We start from the raw sequence: 18,579 nt of genomic DNA on the forward strand, positions 1-18,579 counted from the left end.
GCCGCCGATTGAGTTCCGTCAGCCGCGCGGCCAGCCCTGACCCAGACCCGATTGGCCTTCGCCGCCGTCCATCGCGTCCGGCCCGCCTCCGCGCCGGCGGCCTGTTTCCAGCGGAAGCGCGGGCCAGAGCGGCCCCTATTGTTGCTGTGTCATAGGGGAGCGGCGGCGGCCCCTGGCGGCGGCGCCGGGAACATCGGTCTGGTCTCCGCGACACCCAGAAGGGACCCCGCGGGGCGGCGCTGCAGCAGCGGCCGAGGTCGGACAGGGATGGTGAGCACTAAAGGTGCCCATGGAGCCGAGCTGTGACATACTCGCAGGGACGGCTGTCCTCTGCGTTATCTACCTGGTTCTGAATGGAGCCAGCTCTCCACAACCGCAGGAAGACTGCCTTATCTGATGTGCATTATTTGGTGAGCGAGATGTCAAGGTCTGAGACATAAAATAGTCACATGGTTGAAAAAGTAGGAGGAAGTCTCATGACACGGGAGCGAGGAAAATGTCAGCTTCATGTCACTTTATGCTAATTTGACATATATTACAGCAAAGTACAAGAGACTGCTTGGGACAGGGGTGGCGGGTGGAGAAGGTAGCATGGGGTTGCTCAATTCTGCAAGAGGTTCACAAGGCACCAAGGGTTGTTGCTCCTAGTATCGAGGACCTAGGGGCTGCATGTAGCTAGCCCGGTGGGGCGCAGCTGCCTCCCATTAGTGCAGAGGCGCTGGCAAAATGTACAGCCCAGGAGGCCTCACATTCTCTTTTACACGCCACTTGGATTTCTTTGCTTTCTTTTTGACAGCTCAGGCTCATCCTCTGTCCCGCTCCAAGGCTGAGCAGTGCTGAATGAATCTCTCTAGCTTCCCCTGGCATGCTTCACAATTTACCATCTGTGTATGTGTGAAACACGTGTGGTCTTTTTCTGAAAGATAGAAAGGTGAAAAGTAGTTTTTTTCACTTAACAATACTTGATTGATGCTGACACAAATGTGTTCCAGGCCAGCCTGAGCTAGAGGAGAGCTGCCTCGAAGATGCATTTATATTGCCACAGTGGCTCACTCATTTTAATTCCTGTCTAGCATTCTGATACATTAAGTTCTACACCGCTGCATCTGTCATCTTTTCATTGGAAGGTGTCCTGTGTAATTTCTGTTTTTAAGTTTTTTATTTTATTATTTTGTGTGCTCGTGCTATGGCACACATGTGGTCTAAGCATAACTTTCAGTGTTTGGTTCTCTTTCCACTGCGGGTTTCTGTGATCAAACTTGGTTTGTCAGGCTTGCCTGGCGAGCAATTTTACCTGTTGCATCATCTCACTGGCCTGGTTTATACCTTTTTACTACAAAACCCTTCAATCTTGCCAGCTGTGGTAGCTCATGTCTGTAATCCCAGCCCTTAAAAGGCTGAGGTGGGAAAACTGTGAAGTGTTCAAAACCAATTTAAAAGATTTAATTGGGGCTGGAGAAGTGATTCCGTGATTAAAAGCACTGGCTGCTCTTCCAGGGGCCCCAGGTCTGATTTCCAGCACCCATATGGCAGCTCCTGTCTGTAACTCCAGTTCCATGGGATCTGATGCCCTCTTCTGGCCTCGGTTATACAGACATGCATGCAAAACATACATCAAAATCTTTTTGATCATTTTTAACTAAAAGATTTAATTGATTTTGGGGACAGCTTGGAAAATATAGCTGTCATCTCATTAAAATGTTGTCCATAAGCTGAAGGTTTTTGTTTGTTGCTATGCTAGGGATCCACCTACGGCCTGTGCATTCCTGCTAAGTGCTTCATCACTGAATCACATTTCCAGCTCAATTGTTGTTTATCTTATGTGCTTTGCCCAAGTGTATGTATAAACAACTCACGTGCCTGCAAAGCCCAGAAGAGAGTATCTGGGATCTTCAGGAACTGGAGTTACAGACAGTTTCGAGTAACCATGTGCATGCTGGGAACCTTACCCTGCCCTCTGGAAGAGCAGACCTTGCTATTTAAACAAAACTTCTTTGGAGCTGATGATTCTTCTGTGTTTGGTGCTGTGCCACTATACACCTTCAAGCAGCCCTCATCATTTCTAAGATTCTAAGTTTCTAGAGGGCAATGGTGGAGTGAGATCAACACAGGCTGAGCCTGGTGTCAGGGGCTGACACTACAGCCCAGTGGACTGTGAAACATGGAAAGGGGAATAGAAGAAAATCTAACCTGGCTTCCAGGCAAGTGGCCCCAAGCAAATGTCACTTGTTCAAAGCCATATGTCAAAGCTGCTGCCGGAGGTCACGAGCAGCTCCTATTTCAAAACCAGAAAACTTGGCTTCTTCCAGGTCATAAAAGTTGAGGGCCTTGGATCCTGTCTCTTCTCTCATGAGCCAGGATACTTGGGGTGGCAGAAAGAGGGCAGTTTTGCACAGACACATAGTAAGCATTCTGCACATTACCCCGGCTGAGAACTGAGGAGGCTGTGTTGGTGTCCACCCCACTTGAGGGCTGCATGAGGGCACTGAGAGGACAGCTGCAGGCAGCCTGCAAAGATGCTGGCCCCACAGGCACTGCAGTGCACAGAGGCGACCCATGAAATGTGCAAGCCTGTACTGAATCCATGTAAAGGTCCCAGAGGAGACTGGGGAAAAGCCTGGGTAGGTTGCAGTGGTTACCTTGGGCCCTGACCTGTGTGGACTGCTCTGTGGATGGTTTCCACAGGGAAGTAAGTTCTAGTAGCCCTGAAAAAGCAAGCCCTGAGCTGGGCTGTGGCTGAGTGATTCCCTAGCATTTCCAAACAACAAAAGCTTCTCTGAACAAGGCAAACCCAGAGACCTATGAGCCTTTGCTGGCAGAGAGAATGCTGCCTCACAGCCCTGGGCACGTATTTTACCTGGAGGAAGAACAAAGTTTTTCAGAGGGCAAAAGAATCTGAAAAGATGTTCATGTCCTTATTTACAAGAAAACAAGATGAAAACGCATCTTTGGGAACAAGTACAAAGAAAAGCAGTGACAGTATCAAGGGCCGGGGTCTTTAATACTAGAAATGCCAAATGGCACAGCCACCAGGGAGCTGACTTTGGCAGGTGTGGCTTTTTCCCCACTTGTTTTATTAATAGACTTAATTCTTCAGAATAATTTTAGGTTCACAAGAGAACTGAGCAGAAAGTACAGACAGTTCATAATGCCCTGCCCCCTGCGTCCCAGGCTGCACCTTCCCCTGGGTCTGTTAGAACCAGTCAACTTTACCCCACAATTCATGACCTTAGGGCTCACTCAGCAAGTGCTACCATGTACCTCTACACAAACACTTCTCAGTTTCCAGCAGAAAACCAAGGTCAAGGCGGGGCAGTTTCTATGTCTAGAAGGACTGTTACTCAGTGGGGACAAATTTGTTTTTATATAATGAAAACTTCCAGGACAAGCTAGGGGGATATGGCAGGACACCTCCTTTCATTAAAGTTTAGTTCCATGCATAAGGGAGGCACCCTCTTGGCCTCCTCCTGTCTTATAGGTTCTTCCTCACAATGTTATCACTAGGTTTTAGCCGAGTTGTACGTGGTACAGTTAAACCAAACACTGTACAGCCCACATAAGTTGTCTGAGACACTCTTACTAAAGATCCCAGGTTGGCCTCCTAATCTTCATCTTCCTGTATAAGCTTCCTGAATGCTTCTGGGGTCACAGATGTACTACTGTGCCGCCAGGCTCCCCATTTATACTGAGCTCACAGTTCACCTGTACCCCAAGCCCTTCCCTCCTATGTTTCCAAAACATCCTGTTGTGGTAGTGCACTGTGGCCTACTTAAAGAAACTTCTCTCAACAACAGCAATTAAATTCCTCCATGCCTTTTTTTCCTGACTTTGTTCTTTGAGACAGGCTCTCTCTGTGTAGCCTTGGCTGTCCTGGACTCACATTGTAGACCAGGCTGGCCTTGAACTTACAGAGATCTGCCAGCCTCTACCTCCCAGAGTGCTAGGATTACAGGCATGCGGGATTTAAAAAATGTGCATGGAGTTTTACCTGCATGTATGCAGGTACCACCATGTGTGAGTCTGGTGCCTGCAGTGAAAACAAGAGGAAGAAGAGGACATCAGATCCCCTGGAACTAGAGTTATTAGGTTCTTCTGAGCTGCCATGAAGGTGCTGGGAACTAAATCTTTGTCTACTGAGCCATCTCTCCAGCTTTCCATCCCTTTAATGGTGTGGTTATGCTAAGGCCTTTGTGTGGAAGTCAGAGCACAGTGTTCAGAGATTCAGGAGCTAGTCTCTTCTGCCATGTGAATCCTGGGTATGGAACTCAGGTCATCAGGCTACGGGGCAAGTGCCTTTGTCCACTGAGCCATCTCACTGGTCCTTCAATGTCCTTTTATGGCTTGAAATCTAACACCAACATTCCATGGTCTGGATGTACCTCTGTTCACTCACTTACTCAAGGAGATCTTGGTTTCTTCTAAGTACTTGTTATGATTCCAGCTACTGTGAACATCTGTGCAGGCTCTATAGACACAGGTGCTCTGCTTATGTAAGTGTAAGAACCTGGTTGTCAGGTTGTATGGTAGGGTTGTATTTAGTTTTGTTTTGTTTTTGAGACAGGGTCTGTGTACTTAGGCTGGTCTTGAACTCAAGACTGTCCTGCCTTCCCCTCCAAGCCGGGAGGAAGGTGTGTAGCACCACAGGCACAGCATGTTTAACCTTCCTGTTAATAGACAGGGTCCATGTATCCCTGGCTATCCTGGAACTCACTATGCAAACCAGGCTGGTCTCGAAGGCACAGATCCAGCTGGCTCCACCTCCCCAGTGCTGGGATAAGACATGTGTTTAGTCCCTGCCACTTGCCTCTGCATGCCCCTAGCAGTACTGAGTGTCCTGTGCTCTGTGTCCACCTTCACCATAGGTCAAAAATATGTGGTGCTTCCTTGTTTTAGTTTCACCTCCCTAATGTTCCATGGCAATGCTGAGCACTTCCTATTTCACTTGTCATCTATGCTTCCTTTTTGATGAGGTGGCCATGTTTTTGTTTATTTTGGTTGTTTTTAATGACATTTAAGTGCTACTACTGTGTGGCCCAGCTAGTATTTCTTAGTCATCTATCTAAGAGAAGTGCAAGCTGATACACAGACTAGATGTAGTGACTCATTCTGTAATCCCAGCAGTGAGGAAGCTGAGAGTAGTGGTTTCAAGCTACATGAGACTTGACCTCAAAAACAAAACAAACAAAGAAACAAAAAAGAGGGTCTGGGGAGATAAATCAATTGTTAAAGTGCTTGCCCGAGTTTGCACTCCAACTCCAGGTAAAAAGGCCAGGCATGGCATGTGCTTGCAGACCCAGTGCTGGGGAGATGGTTCATGTAGCTCACTAATCAGCCAGGCTAGCCCAATCATGTTCTTCAGGTCCCAGACAGAGGCTGACCCCAAAACAAGTTGCATGGCATCTGAGAATGACACCTAAGGATGAACTCTGGTCTCTGCACACAGAAAGGAGATGTCCACAGAAAAAGCTGGGTACAAATACCTCATGGTTTTCTTCACAATTGCTCCAAATTTGAGGCTGTCTGGTGAGTGGACAAAAGGAGACACCCCACTGCTTACTAACAGAAAAACAAACAAACAAACGGGCTCACACACATGCCCACAGTGACTTTCAAACGAACTATTAAAATGAAAACAGCCAGGCTGAAAGAAAGGGCAGAATCTTGGGCACAAAGCCAGGTGGGGGTGGTCAGGGTTGGGGAAGCCTGTATAATAGGGATCTACATAGTTATCCAGTTGGCTTTTGCAGCATGTGACCATGCAACAGTATGAACTAGTTGGGAATCATAGGTTACACCTCTCAAGAGGCCCCACTGTAATGAAGGTATGGGCCCCAGGCAGTTCCACCTTCTGGTGTTTGCTCCTTGGGGTCAGACTGGAGGAAACAGGCATAATGTGTTAATCATCAGGTGCTGTGGCTGAGCACCTGTGGCAATGGTGCCATCTGCCCTGCACAGCTGGAACACTCCAATCACAGGAATTCTAGAAGACCATCTGTTCCTCTCCACAAGAGTCATGATACTAGATAAACTTCTGGGCTCCCTCCCAAGCAGCCAGGTTACTCCCAACCCAGCTGCTTCATGGCTTCTAACAGCAATCTCTAGTCCCCAGGAGAGAGGACAATTAAACAGAGCTGCTACAACTCAAAAGTCTGAAACCCCCATCCTGACATGCCACCCTATAGTACCCTCCCCACCAGGACAAGCCATTTTAAGATATAATTCATTTGCTAGGCCAGCTCTACAGAACACCCAGTCTGAATACCTATTGCAGTTGGGTATGAGGACTTGTCTGTACCTTTTCCCAGAAAAGTCAAGAGCCCCGAGACAGTGAAAAATTATCTAATGTAAAATAAATGTCAACCACAAGCCATTTCCAAAGAATCTCTACTCAGGCCTGAAAGTTAACATTTATATACTCACAGATTGGTGCACAATCGTCAAAAACCAAACCAAAACAAACCCAGAAATGATTGATTCTGCTAAATAAATGGTATTGACAGTCAAAAAAATAAATATGTCACTAGCACATTTTCTTGCCTGACATTTCCATGTGTGTGGGTGGGTGTTGGTGAAGGGCCAGCCATGCATAGGCATAATGATGAGGAATGCAGACACAGAACAGCCTGAGGTCAAGAGCCAGGCCAGAATGGATGGCAAATGTCACCATCATCTCTAGATTTGCTTTCTGAACATCTGGTGAGTGCAGCTGGCTCTGAGAGCCGCCTAGAGAAGGATGACATCCACAGAGCTCAACACTGAAAAAAACCTCATACCAAGCACATGGAAGGAGCTGAGACGACACCAGTTCTTCTGAGGTTAGCTGGCTTTTGGGGCATGTATGTATCTGTTTCTAGCTAGGGTTTCTCTGTGTAGCCCTAGCTGTCTTGGAACTAGCTCTGTAGACTAGGCTGGCCTCAAAACCCAGAGATCTATGTCTGCCTCCCAAGTCCTGGGATTAAAGATGTGTGCCACCTCCACCTGGCAAGGTCAGCTGTTTTAACAGGCTGCAGGTCCCAGTGTTTGGTACTCATATTAGACATAGCGAAGTCTACAAGATGAGATGGGAGGAAGCCATGCTCTGAGGACTTCCTGTGCAACTTCTCCAGGTCCAAGAACTGGAGGCAGGGCATTACCCCTTGCTGTGAGCCTAGAATCCAACTAGTTGGCCAGCTCAGGCGTGCCTTGTACTTGCAAACCCTGATTTACACTCTAAGGACCTGGGATTTCAGGTATGCCCACTATTGGGTCTAGCTCACATTACAACTTTTAGAGCTGTCTCCACATTTATTCTTGAGATAGTAAGGAGGCATAAAACTTGCAACTCCCTTTCAGAGGGAGAACTTTCCGTAGGAGCAGAGTGTGGCAGGAGCCTTCCTTGAAGCAGCTCCCTGAGGAGCTGGTTCACTAACAGGGAAGAGAAGAGATTTCCCAAGCTTTTCTTTCTGATTTTCTAGGCTTGAACTATGAGGACACAGGAAGTAGAGGGCATTTCCTCTATACATGAGTATGCCTCCCCAGATGGCTAGTTCAACCAGCACTAAGATTCCAGGGCCATTGGGGCTGTGTGGCATCCTTCTAGAAACACATGTAGGGTCCTGTTCAGCCTGCTCTGTACCGGACTTTAGCTTGTGACACAGACTCTTTGACAGACACCAGTAGTCATTGTAAGCTTTGTGGAGACTGCAAGCTGTGAGCGGCAGTGGGAGCTGTTCCATTGAAACTCTAACTGGTTTCCTGCTTCCCAACCCAGGGCTATAAAAGCAAATTCACGTATGTGGGTGTAATCTCTTTCCTTCTTACAGGACTGTGCTCCCAGAGTACTACAGGTCCTCAGCTAAAGATTTCCTTCTGTTTACTCTCCAGAATTGAAAAGCTGGAATTGGAGAAGCAGATTCAAAAAACTGCGCGCATCAGGGCCAGGCCTGCTTTCTCTAGCCAAGCCCTGGCAAGAAGACGTGGATGCTGGTGACCCAGCTTCAGAGGACCATCAGAGCAATGAGATACAGCCAGTTGTTTCAATAATTTAAAAAGTTACTTTTTTACATAAAACACTCCAGATGCGTTTATCTTCTCACCTCTAAATCTCTAATAGATTACAGTAATTTTCCTTGCGCTTGTAGAAATGTGACACAATTCTAACTTCAATTAGAATAAAAGCAAAAAACAAGAGCTATTTGAGATTATCACTGCTGGTGGCTCTAAGTTCTTTTTTGTTTTTTGAGACGTGGTCTCATATTTCCTAGGCTAGTCAGCTCACTTTGTAGCCAAGGATGGTTTAAACTACTGATCATCCTGCCTCTACAACCTGACTTCAGAATATTACATTTGCAAAGGTCTGCTGCCCTTTTCCTTCCATAAGGATGTCTCAAGTGACAGGATTACTCTGTAAACACCAGGGCCCCATGCAAGGCTGCTCACAAGCAGCTGCGTAGGAAGCCATCTTTCAATGTGTATCTTCCATGGAAAAGCTCATTGTGGAAGCTTCCGTGAGCTGTCCAGGGTAAGGAGTCAGAGTGGCAGCTTCTCCATGTGTTGGTGCAGGCAGACTGCAGTGGTAAACTCATCACTGCTACATTCACCTGGCACAGAGCTATCCTTTCTCCTTTCCCCTTGTATTTCTGGTTTAGGCAAATGCACACAGGAACTGGGTGTGGGGGCTGTGTGCATAGTGATGAACCCTGAAACACCTGGAGCTTTGCCTCAGGAGATGATATGGAGATAAAAACCCACTGGCTTTTATTTCACTGATGAGAGAGGTCTGTCGGCTTTATGAAATAGTCATTTTCAATGTGCCTTAGACTTGTATTCTTTAACCTTTTCAGCTTTCCACCTTTTGGGGGAATACGCTGTGTGTGAGCATAGATAGCCATGGTCTGGAAAGGCAAATGACCCCCTGGTTGCCCTTTTCTCCCATACACTTTATTACACTCTCCTCTTGGAATGATGATAAAGGCATAAACCTTCAGATGTATCTCAGAGCTATCCGAAGCTTTGTTAAGGGGTCTCAGTAGATACAGCAGAGATGCTAGCCCTGGGTGGTCCCCTGGCTGCCACAGAAACACCTGTTTTTTTGTTTCCACAGCTATAAAAATCAAACCTTCAACCCACGTTGGCTTTTCAAAGTGTTTTAATGACAGAGGTGGTTCGGAAGCCTGGACATAGCGAGAATACCTTCTTATTCAATAGTGCCTGATACAGTAGCTCACACTCTATTTGAAGCATAGGTTTACATGTGTGCTCAAGCACAGGTATGTGCACACAGTAGATTGCCTTTGATGCAAAGAGCTCCACTGTGATCCTTGGTGTCACCATTTCTACATAAAGTCCATCACTTGACAGGAATGCAAGATGGACACACCTACTCGTGTTAAAACAGTTTTAATGACACCAGGTAAGTAGATCTTGCTTCTGACCTCCCACTGCACACAACCAAATGTAAATTGCCTGGACTGAAACATGCATGCTGGGGAAACCAAACACAAGACTTTGGGGGAGCACTGAGGGAACACACAGGCGAGGTGAGTGAAGAAATGACCCTTCAGAGACAGGTGTGGTCCACAGTGACAGTATAGCTGTGGGAGTGCTGTGGGCAGAGGCAAGGCCTCCTGGTAGACTGGGAGCAGTCATGGGGGTTTCTCATCTAAGTCACAGTGATCCTGCCACTCTGGCTGGTCACAGGGACACTTTGTTTGGACAGTACACAGTGGTGACTATGTATTTGCTGTGTTTCAGCAGATCATTCAAGTAGTTTTAATTTAAATATTTTCTAAAGTAATCTTTACCTTATTCAAGATTGGTAGAAAATACAGAATCTGGCAACTTGTCATTGTCACTTCATTCCACGGGTGCCCTCCACAAAGAGGGGGGCCTGGCCTACAGGTTACTTTCAAGATCCATGTCCCCCTCCTTCTTGGGTCTAGGTTTAAAATTCTTCCAGAAACCCACACTACCGCCTTGAGAGGAACACACGGGCCCTGCTGGTTCTTCCTTCGTTACACATTTTATAACAGTGTGCTGCCAGCTCAGCTGGCCTTGGGCACTTCTGTCACCTGTAAAATCGACTGTGGAGTTCTTCTGAGGCCTCAGTGAAGGTGAAGACCCAAGTGGAGCTTCATGAAGGGGCTGCGACATAGTGAAGTGCTGGGCAATCAGAGGCTAACTGAAGTCCTCCATCAGGTCCAAGGCTATCTCCACAGTTGTGGCTGGAGAAGCTGGTATCTGCCACCGTGAAGCTCAGATGCTATGAGGAGTCCAACCTCACAGGCCTCCTCCTGGCTCCCAGGCCTTACTTAGTAGATGTCTGGGCAGTCTGAGAAATTACGCTCAAAGTAATCCCCTGCATACAACCAGTCAGGAGTTCCTGTGTAAGGGTTATCGCCTGGATAGAACCACCTGCAGAACACAAGGGAGGTGGTCAGCCTTCTCACAGCAGTATGTGCTATGGAGAAATGCAGCCTGGGGCAACACTGCCACTGACGGTAACTGACCAGCGTCCCTGTGGCTGTGCTTACCCACACATCCAACACATCCCTGTCTCCCCATACCCACATGGCTACTCTCAGAGGCTGGCTCCTATGTGCATGAAGAGGGGACACAAGAGGGTGAACCTCACCAGGTTCCGTGTACACTCCTGCAACTGCACTGCACCAAACAAAGCAACGAAGGCCATCAGAAGTACTCAGGAAGCACACTCTGTGGGCACTCACAAACAAGTGATGGGCTGGTTTTATAGCTCAGTGGTCAAGCAGTTTACCTGGCATGTGCCTTTGCACAGCACCACAAAGGAAAAAAAAGTAATTACCTTTAATGAAAAAAAAAATGTCATTTTCACAATGGTTTATCCTGGGTTGGTTGGTTTGTTTTTTAATTTCTTGCTTGTTTTTTTAAGACAGGGTTTACTTGTATAGCCCTGGTTGTCCTGGAACTCACTCTGTAGACCAGGCTGGCCTCAAACTCAAGAGATCCACCTGCCTCTGCTTCTTGAGTGCTGGGATCAAATGTATGTTCCACTATCACCCAGCCTGGATTATTTATTTTTAATTACTTATTTCTTGAGACAGTGACTCATTATACAGCTCAGGTTTGCCTGGAACCCAGGCTGGCCTCAAACTCAAAACTCTCCTGTCCAGAAGGCTGGAACTAGAGATACAAACCATAGCACCTGCTTATGTTTTCAATACTTTAGAAGACCAATGAAAGAACATTATTTTCAAGTTTTACTCTAGATCAAGGACAAATTCCAAAAACAGACATTAAAGGCACAGTATTAAATCAGAAGCCCATGCACCAACAGTTGACTCAGAGACTGGAAGAGTGGCACAGTGGTAGAGTATCTGCCACGTACACAAGACTCTGGGTTCCATCTTCATCACAGCACAAGAAAACTTGTTTTAAAACTCCATCCCTGTTGGGCGGTACCGACACACACCTGTAATCCCAGCAGGGGTAGTCATGGGTGGTGTGTATGCAGAGGCAGGCAGATCTCTGAGTTTGAGGTCAGCAGGTCTACAGAGTGAGTTGCCAGCCAGGAAAACACAAAGAAACCTGACTCCAAAAGCAAAACAAACAATCAAAAAAAGCCCCAAACAAACAATAACCCAGCCATGTGTCATCAGAGATGGTTGTTAATATGACCTAGAAATAAATACCACAAGGAATGGAGCCTAGCAAGCACAGTGACACACATCTGTTCTTTCAGCTCCTCTGAAGCCTGGGATTCGGAGCTGCTTGAGTTCAAGACTGGATAACAGTGAAAGCCATCTTAAGAATAAAAAGCAACAATAAAAACAATCAGCCTGAGCAGGGCAGTGCTGGTATTTGCCTTTAATCCCACCACTTGGGAGGCAGAGGCAGGCAGATCTCTCTGACTTTGAAGCCAGCCTGGTCTACAAAGTGAGTTCCAGAACAGCCAAGGCTACACAGAGAAAAACCTTGTCTCAAAAAACCCAAAACAACAAAAACCCCAAATCAACAACCAGCCTAAAAACTGAACAGTTTAAAATACCCAAAAACTTTAAAAGACTAAAAATATTTATGTGCACTTATACAGGTACATATTTTGCTTATGATTAGTTATTATAGTGCTTTGACTACTGAAGAAAAATACAGCCAATGTAAGAAATATGAGAAGTAAGGCTAAAATCCTGGCAACTGGTCTAGGCCCATGAGTCATAACATACCCTCTGCATGGGCCCCATATGGGCAAAGAGCCCACCTCAGGGCTGCATCTTCACTCCCACAATAGAGACTTTCCTGACCCATAGTGGGTCTGACAGCAGGATCTGGGCTACAGCCTGATGCCACATTGCCTAGGGGTAAGTGATTTGTGTACATGTGAGCATCACATTTCCACAATGTATAAATGTAAGAACAGCATCACAACTCTCACCAGTTGTTTAAGTAAGCAGCTAGGTTCAGGCTATACTTTGTCTTTAAACTGGCCATATCTGAAAATACATTTTGGGTCAAATTTGCTGTGAGGCAGGGCAGCAAGGCCTAGAAGTGAGGTGACCTGTCTTCAAGATATATGCTAACCTGATAGTCCAGCCTTTAATCCACGGTCGAGTCACAAGCATCATGGTAGCAGTGGTGGGTTAACTATCTTTATGGACCCACAGACTACTGCTGCTTAGCCACCAGGGCTGGGCAGGAAAGGGAGGAAGCTGCCTATGATGGGGCTGTGGCCACTTCGCTGCCCAGGCATGTAAGTCCTCACTGTTCCAACTCACCTGGTCCGCCACTCTGCTTCCTCTTTGGCACGTTCTTTTCTGGCCTCTCTCTGTTTTTCCTCTAGCCGCTCCTTCTCCTGGCTGGCCAGATCTAGGTCCAAGCAAATAAGCAAGCACTTGAAGCTTCTGTTATGTCAGAGATGCCAGATCCCATCTCAACCCCAAGAGGACCTGTTCCACTTTGATTACAAAGTGTGGGGGGTGGGCTCTGGCTCTAGGAGAACAAGTGTTAAGGCGGAGTTGTTCCCGATGAATGTGTGAAAGCACTTCCCCTGGACAAGCAGAGTGGGAGGCATCACACTGGACCATAATAACTCCAAGTGTGGTCTGTGATGTGTTGGGCAGCTTAATGGCACCTGAAGCCCAAGTGAAAAAGTAAGTATCTGAAAGAGTGAGCTCACAGAACCCCAAAGTATAAGATCCCAAATCTATTTGCTATTAAAAGATGTTTACTGAACCTTCACCTTGTGGAATAAACAGAGGCTTCTGATGATGGGCAGAGGATGAGTTCCAAGGAACGAGCACCATCTGCCCCTCTCTATCCTCAGGCATGCCTTTCTCTAGCAAAGAGCTTGCTGGTATTCGATTTTAGTGAGCAATAGGCAAGCCTCCGCACTGAAGACCTGAGCGCAGAGCTCACATGGAGTATGGCTGTCTGATGCTGGGAGAATGAGATGTATCCTGCATCTCTGCTCATGTGAACTCTGCTTGAAGTCAGTCCTGAAATGTAAGCACCCTCCCTCTGAGCTACATCCCTAGCTTCTGAAATGCAACTTTAACAGCCACTGAATTAAATAATAAAGTTTTGTGACTTGTATTTTGTTCATTTTTTGCACTAATTTAATTTTTTGTTGTTGCTGTTTTGAGACAAGGTTTTACAGGTAGCCCAGTCTGCCCGGGAACTCACTATGCAGCTCACACTGGCCTGGAGCTTGTATCAGTCTCTCCGGCACTGGGATATAACAGGTACGTGTCACCACACCTGGTTCACTCATTCTCAATTTAATTTTAACGTTTTACAAAGGACAAGTCTGTGACAAGCTGGAAGCTAACGTGTTCACCGCCTTTCATTGCTCTGTGAAGCACTGTCCTTAAAGGGTAACACACTGTTAACCTGGATAAAGGGTCTGGGCATCGTCTCACAGAGAAAGCCTAAGCTCACCCACACAAGCCCTCTTGGGAGGGCCCAGCAGTTACCCATGTTGCCATTCTCCATGCCTCGGATGTCAGGGCGAAGGCGGCAGTCTGTGGGTGGCAGGGTCTTCTCCATGCCTGACTCCAATTCATTGAGACTCACAGTGAAGCTGGTGAAGTTGTACATCTGTAGAAGCCCAGAAGCACTGTTATAGACGGCTGCATGAAAATGATCTACGGGTGCCTGAAACCCCTGAGAAAACGGTATCCTTCCGTCCAGGCACTATGTGTTAAATGTCTGAGACTAATCTCCAGTTCAGCAACCTGAGGCAGAGCTGCCATATGCTGCACACATGACACCCCTCAGCGTGTGGTATAGCCTTCCCAGGCCTTGACACCTCTGCTCTTCCTACTGGCCTTCTCTTCTCGTTCTCGACATCACCTATAAGTATGTGGCCCAAGGGCCACAGGGCATGTAAATTTTCTTTGGTCACCCTGCTTAAGTGACTTCCAGGATACTAAAAATAATAGCACTAAATGTCACTAAAAATAATAGCAGATATACAGGATCCCTGAAGCTTGACTGCCACAGCACCAGAGGTCTGTGGAAGAAAGTGTTTGGGAGAATCTGTGTGGCTCTCCAACACGGTCCTCAGGTCACACCTGACTCTTTAGAACCCTGCTCCATTACTAGACTCCTTGCCCTAGAACCAGCTTGCCCAGTACCCTCAGAGGTACTGGTCCTCGTGAGTGTGCACTCTACCTTTCCAGGTCCTGTTTACACTACCCCAGATCCACCAACCCGACCCCACCCCGGCATGCATGCAGGACTAGACCAGCACTCTGAACCAAAAACGAACAAGAATTCAGCTTAACAGAAATTTCCCTGAACAATACATGGGCTTTATTCTTCTAAAAATAATCTAGAAGAATACTGTTCCATTAGTTCATGCTGTCCTATAACAGTGAGTATGCTAGGTAAGGTTTTTTGTTTTGCTTTTTTGTTTTTGGCAACTTTGATACAAGATTGAGTCATCTGGGAAAAGGGAATCTCAGTTGAGAAAAATGGCTCCTTTGAATGGCCTGTAGACAAGTCTGTGGGACATTCATGGCTGATGTGGGATGGCCCAGGCACACTGAACAGTGCACCCCTACCCTGGGCATGTGCTCTTGGAGGGTGTAAGAAAAGTAGCTGAATGCAGCCCAGGGAATAAGCCAGGAAGCAGCTCTCCTCACTGTCTCTCCTTCAGTTTCTGCCTAGTCTTCCCATAGCAACGGACTGTTACCTCAAGTGTAAGCCTTTCCTCCCCACACTAGTTTTGGTCAGTGTTCTATCGCAGCAATGAAAGCAAACTAACACAGTAAGGCAACATATTCACAGGTAAATGACGCACTTTGTTCTTCTTATACTTATTTATTCTGTGTATGGGTGTAGTTGTACATGTGCCATTATGTGTGCGGGCACATGCATGTACTTCAGAGAATAACCTGTAAGTGCTGACTCCTTCCTTCCACCATATATGTTCCAAGGATGAAACTGAAGTGGAGGTCTTACCCACTGAGCCATGTCACTGCCGCCGCCCCCCCCAACCCCCAAAAAATTTTTTGGGCATGGTGCTAGGGACAGAATTCAGAGCTTTGTGCATGCTAGGTAGTCTTATCCCTAAGCTACATAACAAGCCTGGGAGCCCCCTTTTAAAAACGTTACTTATTTATTATTATTATTATTATTGACAGGGTTTCTCTGTGTAGCCTCAGCTGTCCTGGAATTCACTCTGTAGATCAGGCTGTCTTGAACTTAGAGATCCACATGACTCTGTCTCCTGAGTGCTGGGACTAAAGGCATGCACCACCACTTAGTTTTATTTGTTTATTTACTTATTTTGAGACAGGGTCTCATCTCTGGTTGTCCTGGAACTCACTTTGGAGACTTGTAGTACCCTCAAACTACCAGAGGATCTACATGCCTCTGCCTCCTCATGCACCACCACACCTGACTCCTTTTTATTTTTTAACTACGTGTATGTGTGTGTATATCTATGTACAGAAGAGTGCAAGTGAACATAGGTGTGCTCAGAAACCAGGGGTGTTAGAGCCCTCTGGAGCTGGAGTTACGGGCAGTTGTGAACTACTTCACATGAGTGCTGAGAAATCAGGATGAGCAACAATCACGTAAGTCTAAGCCATCTCTCTAGTCCCTGAAGCCCTCCTTCTTTAAATGTTTTTTTTTTTTTTAAATATGTATTAGTGTTTTGCTTGCACGATTGTCTGTGTGAGAGTGTCAGATCCCCTGGAACTAGAGTTATAGACAATTGTGAGCTGCCATATGAGTGCTGGGAATTGAACCAGGGTCCTCTGGAAGAGCAGCCAGTGCTCTTAACCATTGAGCCATCTCTCCAGCCTCATGGAGCTCTCTTTTAATGAGATGTGGACAAGACAGAGTTCTGAAGGTGTAACCAAGCACTAACGTGCTTGATGGAAGGACTGGTATGGAGACTAGGGAGCACCAATGCTGCAAGTACACAGACTCAATCATGAATTCTGATCAAGATACCAATGCCAGGTAGATGGCCTTACACTATTCCCAGGTCCCACATAGGCAACGCAGCACGCAGACGTCACTCTCAGGCTGGATCATGGCAAAGGCTCAAGGTAGCTCTAGGTAGTGAGGGCCTTTATGACTGTAGGGATGTGATGAAGCCTCCCTATCTGCTTGGGGACAGCTGGGTGGCTATGTGTAAGAACAAAGTAGAAGAGTTGTGGGCCTGAGTAGAAAGGTATAAAGAGGAATAGTCTGCAGTAGACAACAGGCCTGGCCTCAGAGAGGGTTGACACAGACCTGAGCTGAGTTAGGGGGCCGGCTGTTGATCCTCCAGAGTAGCTTACTGCCAGGGATGATTTGCACCGTCTCTTGAGCCACAGGAACATCATCTGCCATATCACCAGGTACATCACTGTTACCCTTCTCAGGGCCATCATCCTGAAACACAGGACACTTCAGTATGGCCACTGGCTAAGAGACCTGTCCTCAGAGCACTTAAAGACTTGCTCCCAAGGGCCCAGGTAGGGCCAAAGCCTTTTCTAACTGAGAAGGAAAAAAAAAATAAAACTCCTGTTGGTAAGGCCATCAGGCTTCCACATGGCTTTGCTTTCTGTAGAGCTGTGCCAGGCTGAATTTCTACTCTCTCACAGAGAAGAAAAACACAGGTTGAAAGAGCAACAGGTACACACACTGTCCTCAACACATGCTTGGCCATGTGTTTGCCCTCCTTCTGGACCCAGAACATCTCATCTGAGACAGAAGGCATCCTGATGCCATCTGTTCTCCAACCAAAAGCAGTTTTCCTGGGCAAGCTCATGAGCCCAAACCATTTTAACAGACACAGCTGTCTGAGTTGCCTTTAAAGTCAGCTATAGGACACAGTTGTGAAGGGAAGCTGGCAGCTCAGGCCTCCTACCTGCCAGCAGCAAGCCGCCTGAACCTGAACAGCTAAGGGTGGGCACTTATTGCTACATGATCCAAGGGAGCACTAAGTTAGTGAAAATGGCACCAGACACTGCTCGGCAGATTTAACACTCTAAATGAACTTTTTCTTTTCTTTTCTTTTTTTTGAGACAGAGTGTCACTCACTATGTAGAACTTGTTATGTACATTAGGCTGCCTTGGAACTCATAGATGTCCTCTTGTGTTTGCCTCCTGAGTATACTACCACCACACTGGTGAAATTTTTCTTTTTTAAAAAATAAAAATATCACCAGGCGATGTTGGTGTGTGTCTTTAATCCCAGCACTTGGGAGGCAGAAGCAGGCAGAACTTGGGAGTTTTAGGCCAGCCTGTTGAGTTCCAGGACAGTCAGGGCTACACAGAGAAACTCTGTCTCAAAAAACAAACAAAATTATCATAAAAGGTAGATACATATATAAAAATAACATAACAAAAGCAGATACCTGAATGAAGTAGAACATTTTTTGTTAAATAAATAGCAAACATCTCTGGTATAAAACATCCTGATTTTTTTTTTTAAATCTAGACAATATGACACCTCTTTTGAACTATTACTTTTAATTTTAATTTTGCTTAAGAATAACTCATAGTCATCAGCATTCCAAAATTCTTAGAGAAAAGTCTTTGCCAGTACTTCCTGACTGCTGAATATATTACTGAGACATCATAGCTGGAAAAACAGAAATGAAATGCATTTGACTTCTTAAATAGGTCTCAGCTACCTCAGGCAAAGCAAGACAGATTTATTACAAAGAACTATGTGAAAAGGCTCGCATTCCTTTGGAAAATAAGCTGGAAGCTTATAAAAGCAACTACAACATAATTGAAAGAAAGTCAAACACCTCTGCCCCTATACCAGAAGCTAGACAGAAGACAGTTTTGCCTGGACAGACATACTCCATCCACTATATATATATACATTCTGGCAGAGGCCACAAAAGCACAGTGCTTCTGAAGGGCTTATCCACCTTAGGTACAACCTTGATCAGGGCTAGCTGAAGTGGGCACTCACCATCTTGGCCTTCCTGGCATGGTCACCTCTCTTCTCGTGCTTCTTAAAGGACTCATATGAAGCAGGATCTATGCCCCACAAGCATTCTGTCCACTTGCCATATATTATAAAGAGCTTCTTCCTGCTGCAATAAAGGAGTTTAAAATATAGTTAAGAGCAATCACCTACAGGGCTGCATCTTAGTGCTGACCTGGGGATGC

General features: G+C 46.4%; 1 protein-coding gene and 1 long non-coding RNA gene across 2 annotated transcripts in view; one reads left to right on the forward strand and one right to left on the reverse strand.

Annotated features, from left to right (window-relative positions):
* Positions 1-69: 69 nt before the first annotated feature.
* LOC129668115 (uncharacterized) lies at positions 70-8,186 on the forward strand. Its single transcript, XR_008718872.1, has 2 exons — positions 70-410; positions 7,864-8,186. It is a non-coding gene; the product is annotated as an uncharacterized LOC129668115 (long non-coding RNA).
* Positions 8,187-9,109: 923 nt separating this feature from the next.
* Osbpl2 (oxysterol binding protein like 2) overlaps positions 9,110-18,579 on the reverse strand; it is a 46,147-nt gene continuing 36,677 nt past the window's right edge. The window contains exons 10-14 of the mRNA XM_055596014.1: positions 18,380-18,503; positions 16,702-16,842; positions 13,926-14,049; positions 12,729-12,819; positions 9,110-10,392 (exon numbers count right to left, since the gene is read on the reverse strand). Coding sequence (XP_055451989.1) covers positions 10,290-10,392; positions 12,729-12,819; positions 13,926-14,049; positions 16,702-16,842; positions 18,380-18,503 — 583 coding nt within the window. The 3' untranslated portion in view covers positions 9,110-10,289. The remainder of the gene's footprint in view (positions 10,393-12,728; positions 12,820-13,925; positions 14,050-16,701; positions 16,843-18,379; positions 18,504-18,579) is intronic.

Source organism: Psammomys obesus, unplaced genomic scaffold, assembly GCF_907164565.1.
Source record: "Psammomys obesus unplaced genomic scaffold, mPsaObe1.curated_primary_1811, whole genome shotgun sequence".
Classification (NCBI taxonomy): Eukaryota; Metazoa; Chordata; class Mammalia; order Rodentia; family Muridae; genus Psammomys; species Psammomys obesus.